The sequence below is a fragment of the Polypterus senegalus genome, chromosome 6 (genome assembly GCF_016835505.1).
Source record: "Polypterus senegalus isolate Bchr_013 chromosome 6, ASM1683550v1, whole genome shotgun sequence".
NCBI lineage: Eukaryota > Metazoa > Chordata > Cladistia > Polypteriformes > Polypteridae > Polypterus > Polypterus senegalus.
The window spans coordinates 156,090,152-156,115,212 of NC_053159.1; the positions used below are offsets into that span (position 1 = coordinate 156,090,152).

At 36.1% G+C, this 25,061-nt stretch overlaps 1 protein-coding gene across 8 annotated transcripts in view; it reads right to left on the minus strand.

Annotated features, from left to right (window-relative positions):
- The window catches only part of kalrna (kalirin RhoGEF kinase a), a 758,514-nt gene that overhangs the window by 41,515 nt on the left and 691,938 nt on the right, over nt 1-25,061 (minus strand). For all 8 annotated transcript variants that reach the window (XM_039757406.1, XM_039757408.1, XM_039757407.1 and 5 more), the window contains 9 exons: nt 14,621-14,687; nt 12,703-12,806; nt 11,507-11,576; nt 10,859-10,945; nt 10,386-10,478; nt 9,227-9,277; nt 7,619-7,696; nt 436-621; nt 84-255 (listed from right to left, as the gene is read on the minus strand). In XM_039757406.1, coding sequence (XP_039613340.1) covers nt 84-255; nt 436-621; nt 7,619-7,696; nt 9,227-9,277; nt 10,386-10,478; nt 10,859-10,945; nt 11,507-11,576; nt 12,703-12,806; nt 14,621-14,687 — 908 coding nt within the window. The remainder of the gene's footprint in view (nt 1-83; nt 256-435; nt 622-7,618; nt 7,697-9,226; nt 9,278-10,385; nt 10,479-10,858; nt 10,946-11,506; nt 11,577-12,702; nt 12,807-14,620; nt 14,688-25,061) is intronic.

Below are 25,061 nucleotides of genomic sequence, written 5' to 3' on the forward strand. Positions count from 1 at the left end.
AAATCACAGAGTAAGTCACTGCCACTTTGTACATGCAGCTAATTATATCAGTACATGCTTATGAAAAAAATGTAATGGCATACCATTTAAAAAGTTTCTCTGAGTATCCAGGACTTGATTAATGTCATTTACCCAAGCTTGCTTTATATCTGGATTGGCAGCTTGAAGTGTGAATCTCTCAGATGACCCCCGGCAGTAAAGTGCAAACTTGCAAGGGTCATTATCAATATTTTCATCCATACTTAAGTAACTCATCTAAAATAAAAATGTACGAGTCCTTAGTCATCAATGATTTTGATCAAGTAAATGATGAATTTGTAAAGGGTTTACAGAGAACACTCAACATTTAGTTACTTTGTATGGAATCATGCGGTTTACAACTTTCTCAGATAATTAGGGTATCTTTTAATAGAGCACATTTTTTATACAATGTACCTTAATGCTTTTCTTAAACTGATAGCTAGGGGTCGAAGAGCCTTTTCTGAGGAGTTCACTGAAGATTACAATCTGTTCAAAGAGGAAGACCCTTCGTTCTTTGCTGCGAGACAGTACTCCAGAGTCTTGCTCTGTCACAAAGAATGTGTCCTGCTGTAGCAGCTTACCTTGAGCAGTTAGCTTGCCCTATAGTAAAACAAAAAGGTCACTCTAATTAGGTTAGATGAACAGCCCTATCATAAATTTACTTATAAAGGTACAGATTGCACATCAAGTCAAGTCAAGTTGGGGAGTATGCACTGGTACAGTGCATTGCCGCACCCACTACACAGCAAAACAACTCGGGATCCCAGTTTGCAACCCCCCAGGCAAACACGCGGCCCAGTCCTGCCCTCCGGAAATGACCCTCTATCTGCCACAGCCAGGTGTTACGTGGGCGACCTCTTGGCCTGGTCCAGCCACTCGGGTCCCCAACAATGATGATCTTATGAGCTGGATCACCTTCGGATAAACGCGCCACATGGCCGTAGTACCGTAAGTGACACTCCCTCACAATGCAGGTAATGTGTCTCATTCGGGACTCCATGAGCAACCGCTCATTTGACACAAAGTCAAACCAACCGTATCTAAGGATTTTCCGGAGAGACACAGTACCAAAGGAGTCCAGTCTTTGTCTCAGGTCACTGAATAGCGTCCATGTCTCACAACCATATAGCAAGACAGGAAGCACCAGGACTCTAAAGACTTGGACCTTCGTCCTTTTGGATAAATATCGGGAGCGCCACACACCCCTTTCCAGTGACCTCATGACCCCCCATGCTCTCCCAATCCATCTACTGACTTCACAGGAAGAGTCACCAGAGACATGAATGTCACTGCCAAGGTAAGTAAACCTCTCAACAAGGTCAACACTCTCTCCGCAAACAGATACACTGCTGATGGCTGTGCCCAAGAGGTCATTAAAGGCCTGCCTCTTGGTTTTTATCCAGGACATTCGCAAGCCCAGACACTCAGACTCCTCACTCAGTCTCTCGAGCATCCAGATCAGAGCCTCCATTCACTCTGCAAAGTTCACAGCATCGTCAGCAGTTGTTAAAAAATATATAATTTCTCTGTGCCATATTTGGCCAGAAACGGATTGCTGGATGTGCAAAGCAAGTTCATCCAATTGTTAACTAGTTCCTGTACCTTACATAGCTAAAACGAAACACTGTTGGCAAGATTGCATACATAACCCTCAGATAGTGCATTTCTTTCTCTGCATACCATTACTATGCTTTAAAAACTTACAAAAGATTCAACTAAAATGACTTTCTCCAGCCTGGTTAGTGTATTAATTTACGACAGCTAGTATTAAATTCCAGGGAACAAACATAAGCTTGAGGACTTAAAATGTTTACTTTCCAAATGCTCAACAAAGACTTAATTCCTAAATGATGATCCACAAATGATTTCTAACACCAATTAAGTCGAGTCAAAAGAAGTATTTTATATTAGCAGTAGTAATTAGTTACCAATTAATAAAGTGTTTTGCACAGAAACCTCCAGCCAATAGCACCTGCTAAGACTGGAGATGACACCAGAAGACAAATGTATCAAACCTTTATCTTGTTCCCTTTGTTTTCTTACAATATATATGTATGTATATCTATGTGTGTGTGTGTATATATATATATATATATATATATATATATATATATATATATATATATATATATATATATATATATATAGTGAGATTTTTGATTTTGAAAGCACACAAGGATTGGTTGTTCACCATTGGTGCAACTGTAAGTTGGCAGGCTTACAGCATAACACATTTGTCGTCCAAAGGTTGATGCGGGGCACATTTAAAACCAGCCATAGATTCAGCGCTCTGGAACAGACCAAACAAGCAGCCGTGGCTGCCCTGATCAGTGCCATCATGGCACTTTAAACTGTATTGTTAAGCACTTCTAGTAAACTGGACCCTTCATTGATTACAAAGCAGCCTGTCCTGTTATTCTGGAATGAGATTTAAATTTAAGAATATAAGTCAAAATAATTTATAAGATGTGCAATGCATTATACCAATTACAATTTGAAATCAATATTAAAGATGCTTTATAATTTAGTTATTGAATAGTTGTAGAGCACAGTCATCTCAGCCCATTACACTAATAGCCCACAGTACAGAAGTAACCTATATCTCAAATACTGTACATGCAACCATAGTATCCTGATGATATACTAGCTGTGTAAGCCCGTGCTTTTTCCTAGAAACTACTGAAATTGTCAAAAAAAAAAATTGAAATGCAGAGATGTCAGGCAATTGAAAGGAACTACTTTGGGCATCTGTGTCCTAGGTTTCGTGTTGCTGACCTGCTCGCATCGTTTGTGCAGTAGTGCCTAAGTGACTGTCTTTCTTCAGAGGTTTCTTTTTGCCGGTTTGCTCACCTCGCTTGTGTATTAGCGGTGGGTGGAAAAGTAAAAAGGGATACCGTTTTGCTGATGTGCTCGCCTTGCTTCTGCACTAAGCCACTTCTTCTAGCCACTAAGCAAGTAACTCCTTCTTCAGAGGTTTCGCTTTGCCGATGTGTTCACCTCGCTCGTGTATCCTCAGAGGTTGAGTCTTTACCCTGACTCCACATCTTACTTCCGGGCCGGACAGACAGACACACACACTTCCACACGTAGACGATTATATATAAGATAATTTGTGAAAGCAAAGACTTTAGTGGAGCGAAATGTTTACAATTTTGCAAATAAAGAACAGTATCATAAAAAAGACTTTTGAATACCGTCATCATTAGGCAAGGGCAATCCGTATAGAACCAGAACATACAAGGAACTTAAAGCTCAAACCACAGTTAATATGTTATCTCTAAATAGCAAAGTAGAACACTGGTGAACAAACTACAGTTAAATTCTTTTGATTGTGTCCAACACTCCCAGATACACGATTATTAAAAAAGAAAGAAAAAATGAAGGTAGGTGTTACATGAGTCAATGGACAATAAGCATATTTTGTCAATTGTCCTTTAGATGAATACAGCATGTGTGTCGTCAATGTAATGTCAAATGCGTTTTGTTGCCATGTCTTTCATGTGACCAGTTCTTTGGACTTGTCATTATAATTCTCAATGTGAAGCTTCTTTCTGTAGCCTTGCTCAGATGGTGAAACCAAAAGTTTTACAAGCCCCCATATTCTTATATAGAAAGTTACTACAAAATATTACAAATTTACCAGTGTACACTATATGCATATTTAGGAAATGATGTATATGCTGAATGCACCCCACATATGAATTACACAATGAAGGGGGAACATCTTTTTAAAAATTATGCCACCTAGTACCCTAGCATACCCTTTAGTACAACTGGGCACTACTTGGTTATCAGAAATTTACTGTTGCATATTTCAGTACAGTTAACTATGATTCTTTTTTAAATTTTGTATGCTGTATATTAAACACGTTAATTTAAAAATCAACTTGCTTCCTGACGGCACGGTGGCGCAGTGGGTAGTGCTGCTGCCTCGCAGTTAGGAGACCCGGATTCGCTTCCCAGGTCCTCCCTGCGTGGAGTTTGCATGTTCTCCCCATGTCTGCGTGGGTTTCCTCCGGGTACTCCGGTTTCCTCTCACAGTCCAAAGACATGTAGGTTAGGTGCATTGGCGTTTCTGAATTGTTCTTGGTGTGTGCGTGCGCCCTGCGGTGGGCTGGCTCCCTGCCCGGGGTTTGTTTCCTGCCTTGTGCCCTGTGTTGGCTGGGATTGGCTCCAGCAGACCCCCGTGACCCTGTAGTTAGGATATAGTGGGTTGGATGATGGATGGATGGAACTTGAGTTTTTTGGGATACAGTTTATATCACATAAAACAGCTTCATTGTCTTACAGTATGTCCTTGGGCCTGAACAACTCTTCTAAATGAATGCAGTACCGTCTCTCTTTTTTTTTTTAAAGAGTGATGCTGCTACCACTACATTGAGAACTTTAAACTACAATGTCCATTGCATAGGTATGCCCAGAAGAAGCAGAAAATGTAAAGTCACCGTAGAAGGGATGCAACGAGGTAGCGTTTACAAAGCATATTCAGTTCTCTGTAATACACTGGGCCGTCACACTGTGAAAATAAGAAAACTGCACATCATTTACAATATACTTTGTACATCCAGATCATGTCTGACAATCCCCAAACTTTTTGCATGTAGTTTTATTTTAATTGGCCACTGTGAACCTGGACATGTGAACATTGCACATCAATTGTACTTTGTAATGATCCACCCTGAAAATATAATAAAGTAGGATAATTAGTAAATAAATACACACATTTATTATTCTTTATTCTATTTCATGCTTTGTTATCTGTTTCATTGTTCTGTTCAGGAAAACATTTGTATCCAATTTTACATATACCCTGCTGTTTTTTCTAAGACTCTGAAGTGCCTTGAGCATGGGAAAGGTGCTACATAAATAAAATGTATTATTATTATTATTATTACAGGTAAAATACATCTGCTTTATTGAAATAACACAATGATGTACTACTTGGCTGGTCACCCAACATTTGTTGTTTTTTTTTTTGCACCTGAACAGTTTTTATTTTAAACATCCATGAATGGACAATACGCTGTTCTTTAATGGCTATGAAAAAGTAGATGAAGGTGAATGAGGAATACGGCTTTCAAATGTTGTCTGTATAAGTGAGGCACTTCTATCTAAGAGGACAACATGCATAGTATGGCAGTTGCTAAACAGTGCACTGTCAAATTACGCATTACACATTAGTCACACACTCAGTGGATGTCAGATATAGTATTAAATTGTGGAACGATAAGTAAAAGAATGCTCAAAAATGAGAGGATGTAGAATATCTTGAGAGGGATGCTGGATAATAGCACTGCATATTGGGGGGCACTCTGATACCAAGATTTGTCACCTATTTTTTCCCTAAATAGACCAATTTTATTAAATCAAGAGGAAGAAAACTGAGGGATATTACGTAAGTGTTGTCAAAGTTTGAAAAGGTCAAAACACATTTTTTCATTCACCACCTGCCTAACACACAGCATCCTAGCAATGATTAATAAAGGCAATTCAATGAAAAAAGAATACACAAAATTACAGTGATTGTGACATTATGTAAGAAAAAAAATTAAAACAAAAATGCAACATTATTTACATAATCCTTACTTTATCAGAGCTGCAACTCTTAAAACGTGCATGATTTATAACTCTTCATAAAATTTGAAGGAGAAATGCATTTGTAAAAGCCATTTTATAGTTATTTAGGTTATATTAAGTTGATAGAAGTATTTTCTTAGTTACAGTATATTAAATGTTTGCATATATATTAGTGCATAGTATATGGGAGGTTCTATTCTAATTATTTTTTGTCTCTCTGGCTGCAGATAAGTCTTGGTTACTGATCTGCCTTGCCGTAGGTAAGGTATGGAGGGCATACCATTTCAAACTGTGCCTAGTTGTATGTAACATAACATGCTCCATTGAATAGAACGTACTGAATGTATTAAGTAAAGCATCTTATCCTCTTTAATAAAACCCCTGTGTGCGTGTCTTTTGGTGAAGTATGCATGTGCGAGGCTCGGTGCGACACGCACGACCAGCATCGTGGACACAAACACACTGGAAGCTGGGCACACAGTGAATGGCGTAGCCGCGCATGATAAGCAAAATAAGCAAAAAGCTGGGGAGCGTGCTGATTGGGTAGTCGCGGCTGTGCACATAAAATCCTTTGCTGGGGAGATGCCACGCATACTCCCGCCTGCATGTTTACTAACTAACTATCTACTAACAACATGCCACCCAAAAAAAAAGGACACGTCAAGTAGGACAAAAGACACAGACACTCAAATTGTATATAAGCAACATCTCCTGGAAGAACGGCCAGCTCAGCAAGTAAACATCAACAAAAGAAAGGCTGAAAGACAAAGAAAAATACGAGCAAATAGATTGATTGTAAAAAAGAAAATGAGCGTCAGAATATTCCCCATATTGATTTGGCTCTATCCTCTACTAATTTACCCTTTACCATAAGAAGGCAACAATTTCCAGTTACATTAGCCTTTGCCATAACAATTAATAAAGCTCAAGGGCAAACCTTAGAAAAAGTTGCCATTTACTTGCCAGAACCAGTATTCAGCCACAGTCAGTTCTATGTTGCATTATCAAGAGTTAGAAGTTTTACAGATGTTGTTGTCAACGTTGTAGATGGTCCTGAACAAGAGTGTTTACAAAAAATGTTGTCTATAATGAAATTTTATTGAAAAATTTCCTGAGGTAAAAAAATAAAAACATTTTCCTAAATATCTTCTTCAGATATTGTGTATTACAGATTGTTATAAAGTTTACACTAAGGCAATATTAATTATACTTACTGTATTGTCATATACGTTTCTATTTTTAATATTATTTTACTTTAGGCTTCTTGCAAAAATATTTTTAACAAAAAAATTAAGACAACAAACAGAATGAGGTCAAGGTCCCTTGCCATTTAATATAGACTGTTCCTAATAATGTTTATGCAATACTGTTCTATCGCCCGTTATTGTAACGGGCTTAATGTCTAGTAGAGAAATAATTAATCTTTAAGTAGAAAACAACTGAAGTTTAATAAGAAAAAGTTAAGTTTAAAGAAGAAATATTTTTTTCCTTTTTTGCCTTTTATTCTTCATGTGTAACAACCTTTTTCTCTATTCTTGTGTGAGCTGTTTGCTTTGAATTTTCACTAAACCTTTTTTTAAAAACAAATTTTTTTGGACTGAGAAGTTTCTTTTAATGTCTTTGACTCATGCTTGATTCTGCATTACTAACTTTGCAAATACAGCATTGTTAAAGCCATTTTTCTTGAGCTAACAGCCTTTTGTAAATAAACACTAAATAAGATAGGTATATCTTTCAAAAATAAACACACAGTCAGTTTTTTAATTACTCTCAAAATACTACCACAGTTATAAAAAAAAATCATTTTACAATGAAAATTAATAACTGAAAACCTTTTAAAATTGTTGTAATTTAATAAACTAACAATGCGAGCTTACAAAGAAGGAGGAACCATTTGATGTCTTAATGAATTTAAGGTTCTTTCCAGGCTTCCTTCTAGTAATGCAATTTAAATGAAAATGATCTTAAGTAATACAAATCTATAGTCACTAAAATATTAAAAATTTGTATAATTTGATACCTCAAAGCCTTGTAAACGTCCAAGGTTCATCATATCATTGCAGCGTTTTGGTACAAGGCACATGAGTTCCACAGCTTTCTGTTAGAAGAAAAACAAGACAGTTATAATGGACTCCTTCAGGGTCATGTGATGTCTTAACATTGCTCTCTTAGTCATCTTTTTAACTGGTGTGTACAACACTATAAAAGTGTCTTCAGTGTAAAGTTTTGATCTTTGTGTTCCTCAGACAAAAACAAATGTTTGGTTATGTGCTGTGTTCCTGACAGTAACAGATTCATATCATGTCTTTAGAACCAGGAATGCTGACAAGATAGCAAGAAAACTTAGCTTAGACATTCCAAAAGCATGAACTATATAATTTACTTTGGTTTTTGGAATGCAATACAAGCTACAAAGAGAGTTTCAGTTACTGATATTTTAAAATAAGGAAAAACTTTTTTCTGAATAATTATTATAACTATGACAATAGCAGGAACTATGTTCAAAAATAATTTATTTCAGATTTTATACAATCTGAAAGCAAGGTCCATATTTTATCTACTTAATAAAAGCACACATAACATTTAAAAATACCTTTTATCTCAAGTGCCCCGACCTGAGGATTCAGTACAAGGGACGGATATTTATGTGAGGCCAATGAAAATAATACTAATATATGCAAACATTTTTTATAAAAACAACTTTGAATTTTACTTTGTTGCTGCCATTTGCAGGTACTGTAACTATAGTTAAACTGTGTATGAACTATGTAACTTGAGTAATGACATGCAGTGAACGTTCATAATCATTTAAGCGATGACTGTATATTTTTTACTGTTTCAGTTCTCAAGTAGTATTGCATCGTTACTCTGCATTTTCAGGTAATTTATTGTAATTGCAACATCCTCTCTGTAACTATTCTCCATCCTGATTCTAAAGACTTGTATGTTAGGTTAATTTATGATTCTAAATTTGCAGTGTGGTTGTGTGCATGAATGGGTCCTAGGATGAGCTTCTTTCTGTCTGACGTTACATAGTATAGGCTCTGGTCTCCTGCAACCCTGAAATCCATTATGAGCATTAGAAAATGTGCGGTTAATATTCTTATAAGCATTAGAAAATGTGTAGTTAATATTCTGATTTAATGTGGATTTCAAATACTAATGAAGTCTCTAGTCAAGTTACACAAGTAATTATTTTTGCCTTCTACAAGGTTAGACCAGAACCTGATACGTGCATGATCTACACAGCTAAGTTTGGGCATTCCAGTTTTGTACACAGTGGGCAAAATGGAAATTTACATATGAAAAACAACTTAAAGTACACATTGTAAAAGAGGACAGAACAGTAGGTGTAGGATGGAGATAACCCCTACAGACAGTGCAGTACAATATAGTGCCTATGGGACTGAACTTTGAATCATAAGACTCAAGCAAGTCAGTTAACCTGTTTCTGCCCCAATCATGAAAAATATATGTAAACAGTTATATTTTTATAATTGAAATTTGTCATGGATAAAGGTATCAGCTAAATACATTATAATAGTAATTAAGAAGGTAAATTGGATATTTACATAATTATGCAAAATATTAGAATGCAATCAGAAAAAAATACTAAAAAAGACTTTACCTCTGTATTTTCACAGTCTAGTCCAGCCTTCTCACTATATTTAAGAAAATCCTAAATCAGGCAATACATGACAAGTTAATGCATAGAAATACATTTTTTTTTAATTCAGCAGGTAGTATTTATTCCCATATAATGTAACTCTTCAAAATAAAGACGTTGACAAAATAGACATTCACTCTCCACAACCCTGCAGGAAGCAGGCTTAAAAGATGATGGATTCACTAATATATAAATATGTTAAGCATATAAAAATATGTTAAGCTAAAATGTAGTGTGTCATCTCTGCAAAAAGCAATACAGCAATGTTTGTCAATTTGTTTTAATTACAATAACTGCAGTGATTTCCTTTAAAATTGTGCAATGTTTTACATTTTTAATATCTTGTTACCTTATTAAATCTTCCTATGTTTGCCCTCAACCCACTGTGTACATTAAACAGAAGATGTCAATGTTAAAACAAAAAGGAAAATTCTTACAGTTACATACCAGCAGCTAAAAACAATGGTAGAACATTTTGACAAATGCATTAGTAGCTGAAAGTTTTCTTTCTCTTTGCAACATAACACTAGCAATCACCCCAACTCTAGTGGAAATGTACTTGTCCACAGTGTAGCCTCATCTCAAATATACCCCATAATGTGGTGTAACCCCTACTAATACTATCTTCCCAGTCAAAATATATTTTACTTAGTCTGTTTTTAGGTTTTTTGTCACATATTCTAAACACATCTTTGACAATATATGCATACAGACATACAGTGGTGTGAAAAACTATTTGCCCCCTTCCTGATTTCTTATTCTTTTGCATGTTTGTCACACAAAATGTTTCTGATCATCAAACACATTTAACCATTAGTCCAATATAACACAAGTAAACACAAAATGCAGTTTTTAAATGATGGTTTTTATTATTTAGGGAGAAAAGAAAATCCAAACCTCGGATGAGTTAAATGTGTTTGATGATCAGAAACATTTTGTGTGACAAACATGCAAAAGAATAAGAAGTCAGGAAGGGGGCAAATAGTTTTTCACACTACTGTATTAGTATTAATTTGGGGTCAAAAACTAAAGCTTTTAGTATAGACTTATTTAAACAATGTAAGAGTAATTTTATTCCAGTAATAAGTAATATTAGTAATATTAAACAAGTAATATTTACCTTAAGAAGTAGCTGGTACTTAGTTATTCTTTGAATTGGTTTTATAAGGAAGTCACTAATTGTAAATCTCTGGTTCACATCTTGCTTTACCTCCTACAAAAACAATATTTCCAATACGTGTGTAATTATAATGTGATTTTTTTATTTTTGAATTTATCTTTGAAATAGAACAACATTACCTGTCCAAATTAATAAAATACAGAAAATTCAAATCTACTATTTAATGTGTATTTAAGAAGGGACTGTTTTTAAATAATACCCTTTTAATGATCCCATCCTACATATTCTAAGTAAGACTTAAACTGGTTTGCTTGCCCCTTATCTATAAACTCATCATTCAGGTTAAACTGAATTCCTTACTAATACTTCATTACGAGAAGTAAAATCCCTGACGGTAAATCAGAACAAAATTATGTGCCTGAAGGCATGATATCTATTGTTTTCTATGCTCTTAAAAATATATATATATGTACCTCAAAATAGTCGTCATACTCGGCCACTAAATACTCTGATCGTGGTTTGTTTTGGCAATACACAACATACATATGCAGTCTCCGCTCCTGAAAGAAAATGTCTTGTTACATAATACAGCAATATAGAGTAGAAAACTATTAATCACCTGACAGGTTTGACATAAAAGAACTCACGACAATAATATATACTCCCATTTTAGACTTGTAGCTCAGTATCTTGTGCATGCAAAATGGATACCCAGCATGGTAATGCTTGAAGCAATTTGTTGGCTTGGCTGATAGTTTCAATAACAGTTAAACAATGCAATGATCCAGAACTGTCAGGCAAGCCAGCACCTAGCATCAAACATTACTATGCTGCTTTACATTAAATTAAGACTACTACTGGATCACACATGTGCTTCTCAACAACAAATATTTTCAGTACTAAAATAACATACTGGATTCAGTATTCTATCATACTGAGTTGGTTACAACATGTTTTTCTGTTAGAAGTAGCCATTTGAAACAAAAAGCAAACTAGTTTTATAATAGGTGCACTACTGGTTTTTGTAAAATGTTATGAGGTAACATTCCTACTGCATTGTTAAAACAATGGAATGTATTATGTTTCACACAGGCAAAAATGTACATTGTGAGAAGACTTACATGTTTGATAAACAGTTCTGCCAATTTGTCATGGTCCTGAAGACATTTTTCCAGCTCTCCTTGGAAAAAACTAAAACAATATAATAATTACAGTATAAAATAAACTGCACTGATACTTATATATATACATACATTTTAGCAAGACATTTTGACACCTCCACGTATTTGGTCAAATTCTAATATTTCTGTGCAATTTTGGATGATCAAGGAATCTGCATCAGTGACTTAATAAAGCTGCATGTATTTTAAGCTTTACAAATATCATATAAGCAGGCATCATCTAAGTAATTCATCTTTGAAAGTGGATATTATTTTCTTCCAATTACTGCTTCACTGATTGAGTTATCAAAATAATAACCTTAATTAGAATTTGATTTTGCTTTGTATTTTTTTTGTATTGTTTCAATCCTATGGCCTAATTGCCTAAGCAAATATACTTCTTAGTAGGCTCTCATGAAACTGTGGTCTAGCCTCAGTTATGGATATGGTAAAGATATGCGACCATTTGCACTGATATCTTCAGGTCATGCTTCCTGCCCCAGCCAAGCTCTAAAATACATCAAACACTTTATAACAAATGTCAGGTGTAGCTAGGGGTGAACAGTAACTGATAACATTTCACTGTGGCCCACTTGCCTAATCTCATCATCCCGGGTAATCTCATCATCCCTGGATTACTTTGGATATTTTTGTGCTGTTGTAGCAGAGCTGACTAATAATGACACGTGCTCAGCGCTCATACATCAGCCATTTTAAACATTGTGTCTTCTTTGGTATCCTCATTAATCACACAAAGATCTGCATCAATAGTTAATAAAGACTGGCTGATTTGGCCAACCTAAATAACTATACCCAAGAAAATACTAAAAAAAACTGTTGAATAATGTTGTTCTGCTATGAAGAACTTTTTTTTTATTCTAACTTCTACGATGAAGTTCTTTTTGCTATAACATTTATAATGATGTATAACATACTGGGTATTGAGTATATCTTGTACTGTTATTTTTCATACCATTTTATCCAGTTTTTAGTCGGCCTTTACTGATTGCAAGTACAAGTGTAAATTCAAATGTCTATGTGATATATAGTATGTCAAATAAATGAATAAACTATTATATTTAAATAGCCCTTAAAAATGTTAAAAACAAAGGCAGATAAGTAATAAGCAAATGCATAGGTAAAAACAAATGTCATACTCTTTGTGCCAATCATAAATCTGGTGAATGTTTCCGAAAACAATTTTGTCTTTTCCTTTCATGTCTTCTGGGACACCTTTTTCCTCAATCTTCTTCATGAACCCCTATTTAAAAAAAGATGGAACAAAGTGCAGGCATTTACTATACAAGTGTTTTACTGTGCCCATAAAACATTACCAGGTATATCACAAGTGCACTATTGGCAGAAAAAGTGGCCGTATGGCTAAAAAATTGGGAGACCAAAACAATGTTGAATTATAGTTCTCTTGAGCTATGTAATGCTGAGTCTCCGAACCTGCCAGAGTTCTAAATTAATGTACACATTTGAGCATGTCATTCAGAGCAAAATGTGTATTATATAATGTTGTGTCTGATTATGTACAGTTTATCTTTTAAGTACATTGTTTCTGTATAACCCTTAGAGATGGAAGTTACTAATAAGTCAACAGATATCAGAATACATTAAATAGTATAATAAAGCTAATAATCTATTTTTTAAAGTATAATTTATCTAAAGATTTAAATTATTTATTTACTTTTTTTTATAATACCCCATTAGTCTGAACTATAAAGCACCAGTGCAAGGAAGATACTTTTAAAAATGTATACATAACTTTAGAATACAATCCTGCTTATAAAATACAAATATACTACATTTGTGAAGAAATAACTTTGACTTCAAAAATACCAAACTTATCATTTAAATGGACAGTATTTAAGTAAAATGGTAAAATACACAAAAACAGCAAGGAAATATGATGGCTTTTTAAATATTACAATTATGAACATCAGAGATGTAAGGAAATAAAGAAGGGTAATATGACTACAGGTTAGAGTAATGGAATATATTTATGGGCAGGAATGCTGGGAATACATGAAGGTTTACATTTATTGTAATGCTGTTTAGAGGGAAAGTAAAAGTAAGCGGAAGAGAACTGGTAGAGCATATCAAGCTTTAAGTAGTGAATTTTAGGTACAGGTAATCCCATTATAGCAAATACTGAAGTAACAGAATTTTCAGAATAACTAATGCTTTTTTATGAGCCTGGACAAACATTCATAGAACATCATGTTAAATTAATCTTGTTTTAACAAAATGTATAATAAATGTTTTTTTCTGACCAAAAATGGCCACCAAAGGTAATAATGTGATACAAAAAATACTTAATGCTGCTCCTACACCTTCTGTGCCGTGTTGTCTCAAAAAGAGAGAGAGTCTATTGCAAAATTTACAGTCTCGGGCAGTCTTGCCAAAGCTCGGCAAGCATGTAAGTGCGACATCACCCCCGAATTCTGAGTCAGCGCTACACCGAGCATCCACGAGGGTAAGTGTGTTGTGTACGGATACAATACTCTTCAAATTTCATAACACTTCTCAAAGTTCTCTTTGAGATCAACAAAAAAGCAAGAAACAACGTCAGTTTACACTGAAAGAAAAATTAACAATCCTGAAAAAAGTTGATTCCAGAATGAAGAAAAATTATGTTGTGAAAGCATTTTGGAATCACACCTTCATCTTCATCTAATGTCTTGTTTTCATTCTGTATTTTAATACTTGTATTTCTAGTAAAAAAAAAAAAGATATGTCTAACATCTCATTTTCAAAAAAACATTTTTTGCAGTTTAAGAAGCATTTTTTTTTTTTTTTAAAATACAGGTATTGTCAAGCGTGTTTTACAGAGTTGCACGACAGACAGGAAGAAGAGTCCAGGTTTTCAAGGAAAATACAGGTACCTTATTACTGTATAGAGAAGGCAGATACAGTCTCAAGACTTCATTCAGAATACGAGTTGTTCGGAGCTGTGATCGCCCTGCTTTAGCTCCTATCTTCATGATAGTAGATAATTACATAGTATTTATATTATTTTAAAAACATGAAAAAAATCATTCCGTTAGGCAGACAACCAGATAAACTTACCTCCACTACAATTCCCAGGTCTTTTACATAATCTTTTTCAGTCTGAATTAGCTCATTAAGTACAAACCTAAAATTAAACAGACAAAATTAAAGTTAAACATAAAAAGCAGTCAAAGTAAAACAAACTTTTGTTTCCTAAAAAACACGAGATTGGGTTCAAATCTCAGCCTGGTTCCTGGCAGTGTGGAAGTCTGTCAGCACCTATGTGGTATCAGTAGGGAAGCACAATACTGCTGTTTTTGAAATTGATTCTGATTCAAGTATTTTATGTGTCCATATTTACAGTACCAATACTGAATATTTTTTAGATAGGAAGTTATTTTCAAATGATGATAGTGTTTTAGAATGGCTAATATTGATGGGTCAATCTGTATTTACATGAATTAATATCACAACAAAGCCATAACCATAACAAATTTATTACAAGATACTAATAGAATTAACATATCATGTCATTTTCTAACCCAATTACTCCAGACCAGGGCCACAGGGGGGTATCGGAGCCTATCCCAGCTGCCATACGGCATAAGGCAGGAGCAAACCCAGGACAGGGTGCCTATCCATTGCAGGGTAAACACACGCTATGGCCAATTTAGCTTTGCCATTTGACATAAACTGCATACAGTATCTTTGGACTGTGGGAGGAAACTTACACTGACACAGGGAGAACATGTAAACCTCTTTCTAGTTACTGCAAGGCAGGAACATTACCATTGCACCAACATGCCACCCAGAATGAACATACAAATGTATTAAAGATAATATGAACTTTTTCATAAAGAATTGGTTATTTTTTAATACATATAATACAGGCAATCACTTCACGGAAGTAATTAAACTGTTCCCTTTGGAACACTAACATTTACAAAAAAAATATTTGCACATTTGCATTTTCTATTATATTCTGCCCTTCTGTTTTATCGAGAAAGATTTTGTCATATTAGCTTTACATTTAGCTATGTTTGAAATTTGCATTTAGGAAAAAGTAACATTGACATTTTTATACTTAATCCTTTTTTGCCTCTGCAGGTGCAAGGCAGGAACAATCCTGGGACAGGGTGACAGCCCATCCAGTTTAACATTGCCAGTCCAACTAACCTGAATGTCTCTGGACTGTGGGAGGAGACAGGAGCATGATACAATTTTAACAATACAAAATTAAGTAGAAAAATGATATTTTATTAAAATAGATATTGTTACTAATGCAATTAAAGTACTTTTAAATCCACATAACTTGCAAAATAATATTTTTATTAATATTTACTTGGGCACTTATTTCTATTATATAAAAAAATCCTAGGACGAAACAAGACTTTTTCAGGGAGATAATTTCAATTCCCGTGAGATGAGACTTTGTGCCAAAAGATTTAACCACGCCCAGGGCCGGAAATAAAATACAAAGAGTAGATGACAAAGTAGAACGTTGAAAAGAGGTTCAAAAACATTGGCGCAATCAAACGGAACTTGGTGAAATAATGGAACAGTAAAAAGAGATTGAATATATGGACATAGGTGATATGACATATCGTTCGGCTTTAAAGTTAAGTCGGAGACTTGTAGATCGTCTAATTCGTGTTGCCATCAGGGAAAAGTAGTTTTTCTCCTCAACGAAGAGGCGTATACGTGAGAAATAAAAGATTTGTTATTTGGTGAAATTGAAATCCACAAACACTACAGACAAAATATCCAAATCTACAATAATATGTTCGCATTTGCATCAGTCAATGCTCAAAACATAGATTTACACAATTCAGGACCATACGCTATGAGAATCTGTGGTACTGCAACAATTAATGTTTAATTTCAAAGAAAACACAATTTGGTCAGGTTTATAACTATGATCACAGAGAAGCGATGCAACAAAGAATCGAAATAGTTAAACGATTGGACGTATTAGAAATTCTACAGCCAATAATGGATACAAATCCATATGTCCAAAAATATCTCACTTTACATGAAATTAATCTGAAAAATATGGACAAAGTTTTCTTGGATTTCTGTATGAAATAATTTCAAGTCATGCGAGACAGGCTTTGTGCCAAGAGATTTAAAGAGGCGTATCTGTGAGAATTGAAAGATTTGTTGTTTGGTGAAAGTGAAATCCACATACACAATTTCTAAAAGAAAAACTACTTTCAGTGAGAGATTTCATCTAAAAATTAGGCATAGGTAATAAGTATTTTGCATAGTGTTAGACTATCTAAAATTCGTATTTAAGTCGAGTTTTGAAAATCCCTAACGTCTTACTGTCTACCACACTACTTGGTAGCTTATTCCAAGTGTCTATCATTCTTTGTGTAAAGAAAAACATCCTAATGTTTGTGCAAAATTTACCCTTAACAAGTTTCCAACTGTGTCCCCGGTGTTCTTGATAAACTAATTTTAAAATAACAGTCTCAATTCACTGTACTAATTCCCTTCATAATTTTAAACATTTCAATCATATCACCTCTTAAATCTTCTTTTGCCTAAACTGTATAGGCTCAGCTCGTTTAATCTTTCCTCATAATTCAACCCCTGTAGCCCGTGGAATCAGCCTAGTCGCTCTTCTCTGGACCTTTTCTAGCGCTGCTATGTCCTTTTTGTAGCCTGGAGACGAAAACTGCACACAGTACTCAAGATGAGGCCTCACCAGTGCATTATAAAGGTTGAGCATAACCTCCTTGGACTTGTACTCCACACATCGTGCTATATAACCTAACATTCTGCTAGCCTTCTTAATGGCTTCTGAACACTGTTGGGAAGTCGATAGCTTAGAGTCCACTATGACTCCTAAATCATTTTCATAAGGTGTATTCTCAATTTTCCGACCGCCCATTGTGTATTCAAGCCTAACATTTTTACTTCCTATGTGTAATACTTTAAATTTACTGATATTAAATTTCATCTGACACAAATCTGCTCAAACCTGTATGCTATCCAAGTCCTTCTGTAATAATATAACAGATTCTGAATTATCTGCTAATCCACCTACTGTATCTTGGTATCATCTGCAAACTTAACCAGCTTGTTACTTATATTCCTATCTAAATCATTTATATATATATTAAAAATAGCAGCGGCCCTAGCACTGACCCCTGTGGATCACCACTCTTAACATCGGACAGTTCTGATGAGGTTCCTCGCACCATCACCCTCTGCTTCCTGTGTCTGAGCCAATTCTGCACCCATCTAAAAACATCACCCTCAACTCCCACTTCTTTTAGTTTGATGCCCAACCTCTCATGTGGCACCTTATCAAATGCTTTCTGAAAGTCCAGATAAATAATATCATGATTTCAGCTTATTTAATCTGAGCAGCACTTCTCTCTCTACAATTTCCAAATCCCCCCAGTATCTCCTTAGTAGTCGCGTTTACCTCTGGGAGGTTATCCACTTGCTCACTTGTAAACACCTCAGAAAAATGTAAGTTTAGGGCATCCGCTATTTCACTGTCTGTATCTTTTAATTCCCCTTTACTATTTCTAATGCACTTGACCTCCTCCTTGACTGTTCTTTTACCACTAAAATAATCTCTTAGGGCAACGATTCTCAACCTTTAAGTATTTGCGATCCGAGTTTTCATAACAGTTTTAATCGCACCCCCTAACGTTTTTTTGAAACCCTAATAAAATTTATTCCTATATTTTTTGCTGCCAATACACTGCTACAAGTTTTATTATACCTACTTAACTTTTATCGACATTTATCTAACTCTATATTTATTTTTCTAGTATCAGAATGTAGTTTAAGTTAATTTGCTTTGATTTCAATAGATGTATTTTTCATATTTTCGATTCTTGTTTTCTTTTTTTCACATCTTCGCGCCTCCTTTTTTGCGCCCCACAGGTTGAGAACTGCTGTCTTAGGGTCTTCTTTTGCCTTATCTGCTATATTCCTCTGCAACTGCCTTTTAGTCTCCCTGATATCCTTCTTAATGGTTGCCCTCATGTTCTCATACGCTCTACGATTCACTTTGCAGTCATTAGTCTTATATGCCTTATAAAGCAGTTTTTCCCTTTGCAACTTCTTTTTTAAATCTTTATTAATCCACCGTGGAGTATTCCTATTAATTCCTGATTTAGTTATGTATCTGTCCTGCATTACATGTAAAACATTTTAAAAATATTTTTCAAAATACTAAATCCAGACAGGCCCTGTGTTGGTGCTTTATCATGCTGTGTTAAAAAACAGTCACTGATTACTTCTAAAAACTCCTGCTCTTGTGCTCCTCGATCTGCAAGGTTATCCCAAGTTAATATTAGGATAATTAAAGTCCCCCATGACTATAATATTTCCCTATAAACTTGCCTTTTTGATATTACTAAAAAGATTTATGTTGAAATTACTGTCTGAATTGGGTGGTCTATAACACACTCCTAAAATAAGTCCTGTTTCCCTAATATTTTCCAGACGAAGCCACATGTCCTCACTAAGATGGGGCTCATCATCCAACTGAAGAGGACTTACATTTAAATCCTGTTTGGCATAAACAGCAACCCCACCTCCTTTTCTGTTCTGTCTAAAAAAATGTGTATCCCTCTATGTTATACTCATCCCCACATTTATTATTTAGCCAGGTTTCTGTTATTGCTATAATATCATAATTATGCTCTGCTACATAAAACTCCAACTCACTTACCTTATTTTTGATACTTCTAGCATTAAGGCAAGCTATTTTTAATGTGTTACTCCTTCTACATTTAAATATTTGCTTTGAATTTACATTACTATACATTTTTATTTCTACACCATTGTTTGTTCTTCCAAGTATATATCTAAACCTGGCCTTTCCTAAACTCCCTGCCCTCCCATTCTCTAGTTAAAACAATCATCGACTAGCCTACACATACGCATCCACAATACATTTGGTACCCCTCCAGTTCAGATGTAACCCGTCATTGGCGGAACAGGTCCCATCTGTTCCAAAAGGAGTCCAAATGTCCCATAAACCTATACCCTTCTACCCTGCACCAAGATTTGAGCCACATGTTAAGCGTGGCACAGGCAGAACTTCAGAGAAGACTACCTTGTCAGTTCTGCTCCTCAGCTTGACACCTAACTCTTTGAATTTGGATCGCAGAACTGACAGACTACCCTTATGTATGTCATTTGTTCCAACATGGACAATGACAACTGGATCCAACCCCGCTCTGGCCAAGAGCCTATCCACCCTTCCAGGGAGGTCTCCCACCTGTGCTCCCGGAAGGCAACACACCGTGCAAGACTCTCTCTCTCTCTGGAGCACACCTGCGCTTCAATCCCCCTAATGATTGAGTCCCCAACTATCACTACCTCTCTCTTTTTGGGAACTGGTTTTGAGGTGGCCTGTTGAGGCTCCTCATCCCTGCATACCACCTCAGAATTATCCGAGACACCGTCCAGCTCGGGAAGGACATGATAACAGTTTGACACTTCTAATTCTGGGGTTGATGCCCCCGACAGTGTGCACCCTTTACCTTACGCCTTGTGACTGTGACCCACCTATTTCTACCTGTCTGGTCTGGAATCTCCTCCCACGCCACCTTGGGGGTGCACACTATCTCTCTAAAGGACTCCTGGGCCAAGTCCGCCAATTCTCTATTACAACGCAGGTCAGCCAACTCTTCCTCCAGTTCAACAACCCTGAGCTCGAGGTGCTGGATCACCTGGCATCTCTTGCAGATGTAGCCCTGATAGACAACTGGCTCTTCCAAACCATCATCTAAAAAGTCCAACATCCAACAGGACTTGCATTGCACTGGCCCCATTATTAAAATTTGATTTGGGATTAGTAAACTGCCTTAACCTTTTTTTTTCCTTAAAATTAAATTTCTTCTTCTTTCGGCTGCTCCTTAACTTAAATGGTAACATTAAGATCTGCTACAGATATTTTATATCTTTTCCCCTTAAGCTCCTGTACTGTTCTCCCTCTCAGCTGCCTGCTATTTTTGTTTCTATGAGGTTAACTTTACTTTTCTCTGTCTCTTCTCCTAACTTTGCGCTCCTCATACTTATAAGCTTTCCACTCGCACTGTTTGTATTCCCTCGTATTAATGAACTCTTACGTTGTCAACCACTTAACTGTTCTACCTCTAGACTGCTAAGGACTGTTTAATCTAAAATCTGACAGTTATGCTTCACACTATTATGTGTCGTCCATTATGCTTAACTAATAACAGGCTTTATGGAGTGGTAAACGGCAAAATGTTAAACTCATGCGCTGGATTGTGAGAATAGTTACAGACAACCCACAGATCACCTCCAAAGACCTGCAAGAACATCTTGCTGCAGATGGTATATTTGTACATTGTTCTACAATTCAGCACAATTTGCACACTCTTATTGTATGCAAATGCTCATTTAGACAAGCCAAATTCATTTTGAAACAAAGTGCTTTGGACTGATGAGACAAAAATTGAGTTATTTGGTCATAGCAAAAAAGTGCTTTGCATGGCGGAAGAAGAACACCGCATTCCAAGAAAAACACCTGCTACCTACTGTCAAATTTGGTGGAGGTTCCATCATACTGTGTGGCTAGTTCAGGGATATATTAAAAGGAAGTTGAAAGCTCAGCCGATTATAAACAAAAATCCCAAGAATTAAGAGGGGTTCCCAAACTTTTTCATAAACATAAACTAGCTAGCAGCAGAGTTACCTAGATACCGTCTTGTGCCTCTTTGAAAACTCACTTGCAACATCCCTTATCTGGCACAAATTGTAGCTAAATCGCCATGCTTCAGATTTGCATCTTTGTGATGTTTTACAAATGTCTTTCTGTTAGTCCATGAGTGTGCTTTTTAAATGTTTATATAGGCTGCTTGTTTTGCCTCTGTACTGCTCCTTCTTCCTACAAATATTGTTTCAGGAGGCCATATTCTTTTGCATCTGTGAAACGTACCAGTATATAACACTTTGCTTTCGGGCTGCCATTGCTGTACACAGTGCTTGTGCAAGAAGCATAGGTTTATGGCATTCTTGTGTCATAGCATGTCTGCTCATTTTAGTACATGTGAGCAGAAAGTGTGTAAGTACATTCTATGCCTTTGCAAGAAACTTGCTACTGTATCTTAAAAGTACAAAATAGTCAATATTTTTTTAATGATACTCGATACCAAATGAGTGCAGCTTGAGTATCGAAGTATCAAATTACTATGGTATCGATCTGTCCATCCATAGTACTCAGGTTCTCAGATTTTCTTCCCAAAACACTAAAGTTTAAGTGGATTAAATTTATGAGAAATTAGAAAAAAATGTAATTCTCACTTACAGGATATGTTCAAAACTTTTTAAAAATATGGCAGGATCAAAGTGCTTCTAAACATTTTAGAATACGCTTCTATATTGGGGATTGCTTCTAAGGATTTGCTCTGGCCCTCCTCTCTTTCTCTTGGGTGGGGATTGAATTTTGGTTTAAGTTTGACTTGATTGTATGGAATGTTATTTGCTTTTAATTATAATCAATTAAAAAAAATTACAAGAGATTCTAAGGTGGCCCAGAGTGGTGCATGTATATATGTCCAGAGGTGCTCCATCCAGGTATAGTTCCTTTTTTGATCCAGGTGCAGGTCAGAAAATGGAGGAATGGATATTTGTATATCCAATACCATGCCAAAGAGCTTTACAGGCACAGAAAAAACGGTTCCTTTAAATGAAAAGTGGAATTGTTGGCAAGTATAACTTTCCTGGCTTTAAGAATGGGACCAGGATTGTTACTATTTCTACCATAACTCTGAGCCACAACAATTAGCCAAATGATTCTTTCATTATTTGTTGATTAGATTAACAAAAAGAAAGCACAGACGGCTCAGTTATTTCTCAGCTCAGCAAATACTGCTTGCTTATTAAAGACAATTACAAAATTGCAGTCTATTTTTCTTAACAAACTGGAAAGGTTTTGATTTAGACATTAAATCCCTCTCAGGGATGACTAAAGAGGCAACAGTATCTCACAAGTGATAGACTGCACTTCACTCGACCCTTGAAGGAAAAAGCAAGCCAGGAAGACACAGCAGCATATGGGGCAGAACTGCTGAAGCAGAGCTGAGGACCCTATACTACAGCTAGGTAACCTTAGGTAGACATTATCATGAAATTAACACGATGCATGCACAAGTTGCAGTACTGGCAAAAAATCGGGGGACGTAGTGTGTTAAAGTTAGAACATGACGTCAGAGTCAACATGCGATAGCTAGCCGCTTTGCAGAAGCTACAGGATCAATGTGCGTGCTTCGATGTTTGATGAATGGTTCGATGTGGTGAAGCAAAATGCTGACATACAAATGTATTCGTGTTGCTTTCCTTTTCAAGCGTTGCATATTCCCTAACGTAATGATGCAATACATTTTAAAGGTCTCACATAGCATCATCTGTGCCATCTTTTTTTGGCACCTTCACAACAGCATCAGAATGTATGCCATGTACAGCAGTGTATTTGAGCCACAAAGAAAAAATTAGGGACAAAGTGAAAGGTCTATTTTGTGATTAAATTGGAAATTTCGGTATTTTAATCTCAAAACTTCCACTTTAATCACATAGTATATTTTGTGTTTAAAGTAGACCATCATAAATGTCATCTTAAAACCAACCCAGTTGTTAATCACTACGTGCTTTTGGGGCTTCATCCTGAACTGACAGCAGCAGCAGGCAACAATTGTCACACAGAACACATTCAATTTATGATATTCCATCTCTCTGTACATTTAGAATCCATAGATTTATACTTGATATCACTATCATAATGAAATGCATTTAAGTATGTATATTACATTTTACAGATAAATCGTTAACTTCATTTAAATAATGGATACTGTTAATAATTACACATGTGGGGGCAGCACGGTGACGGAGTGGTAAGAGTCACGTCCCTGGTGTTCCCTGCCTGAAGTTTGGATGTTTTCCTGGTGGATTTCCAAAGTGTACTCCAGCTTCCTTATAAGGACATGCAGGTCTGGGGATTTGGTGATGCTAGTATATGTGTGTGCTTGTATTTACCTTGCGATCAGCTGATGCCCCGTACAGGGATTGTTTCTGCCTCATGCCCAATGCATGCTGGAATGGGTGCATCCCTGGATTGATAGATGAAAATTATTAATCATCCATCCTTTTCAGAGATACTGGGGCAAGGTGTCCTCAGAATTTAATCAATGTTTCAGGCAATTCACAACACAGAGAAGCTGAATGTTTTCTTACTGTGACAGTATCTTGCAGTGCCACCTGGTGGAATCTTCCAGATTTACGTAAAGTATGTGCGCAAGTATAAACAGTATATTGCTTGCGTAGCAGAAGCGTCTGCAGGAGCATACATTGCGTCTCATGGAGACCCCCTCTGCAAAAGCTTGCTTCTCCACAGCACCGCATGACTCAGATGTAGAGTATTCTCCTTGTTCCTCGTCACCTTGAGCATTATCACTTGTGGTTCTGCTGCTAAAAAATGTGTCACAGCCATGTTCTCTTAGAAATTTTAAAATTATTAAAAGTTACTTGGAGATTCTATACACCAACAACAATAGTTACTCTCAGGAAACAATAAACTTGTTGGATCAGTGTCCCCTGGGTAGCTGTTCCAAAAAACTTTGAAATATGTCCTCTAATTGACAAAGATTGCCATCAAACTACAAAGTACTTACTAAATACTGGGGTGTGATGCAATCAGTTAACCAGGAAATAGAATTAACGTTGTAAACACACATTTAAAGGGGTTGCAAACAGCACACAAAGAAGTCATATATATCATTAGAAAGTCCCAGCTCTCTGTTCTTACTTGGAAAATTAAAGAAACTGATATCCAAGCTGATTTTTATTGAGTAACACTTAAAAGACTATTATCACAAACACATCTGTGCCAGTATATCAAGGTGCCTTCTGAGAGATTACCTGAATTGACGGAGGGTCAATCAGGAGTCAGATTTTTCACTATCGGCCTCCTCCTCATTTCTTTGGCCTTCCATTCTCCCTGAAAGTGAGCCACCATGTTTAGCTTCTGTACTTCTGAGAGAGGCTAGCCATTTACTGTATTCCCTATTTGTTAAGACATTTTATTGGTCAGAGTTTGCTCATCAACTTTTTCAAGCAATACTATTTGGCCGTAATAGATTACTTTTTTTTATTTAAATAAGAGGGCACATTCCTTTCCTAAAAATGAGTTAAACACCCAACAGCACAAAACCAGAGAACTGGAAGAGGGTATAAAAATGGTTCTCAACTTACAATAGGTCGACTTATGATTAAGTTAAGATGGCGATAGCGATACAAAAATTTATATAAAATTGTGTAAAATACTGTGTAAATTTTCAAGTTGCTGCAGCGATCAAACTTTCTGTGGGTCGAGCGATGTGGTATGATACATTGGGATGCTGCCAGTATGCTGGGAACTTCCACCTTGTGAGATGCCACAGTCTCACTAGCAATAGATAGAGATCAGTGATCTTGTTGTTACAGTGCGCTTTTTCTTTCTGTGATTTCTTTTCGAAGCCCATTTAAC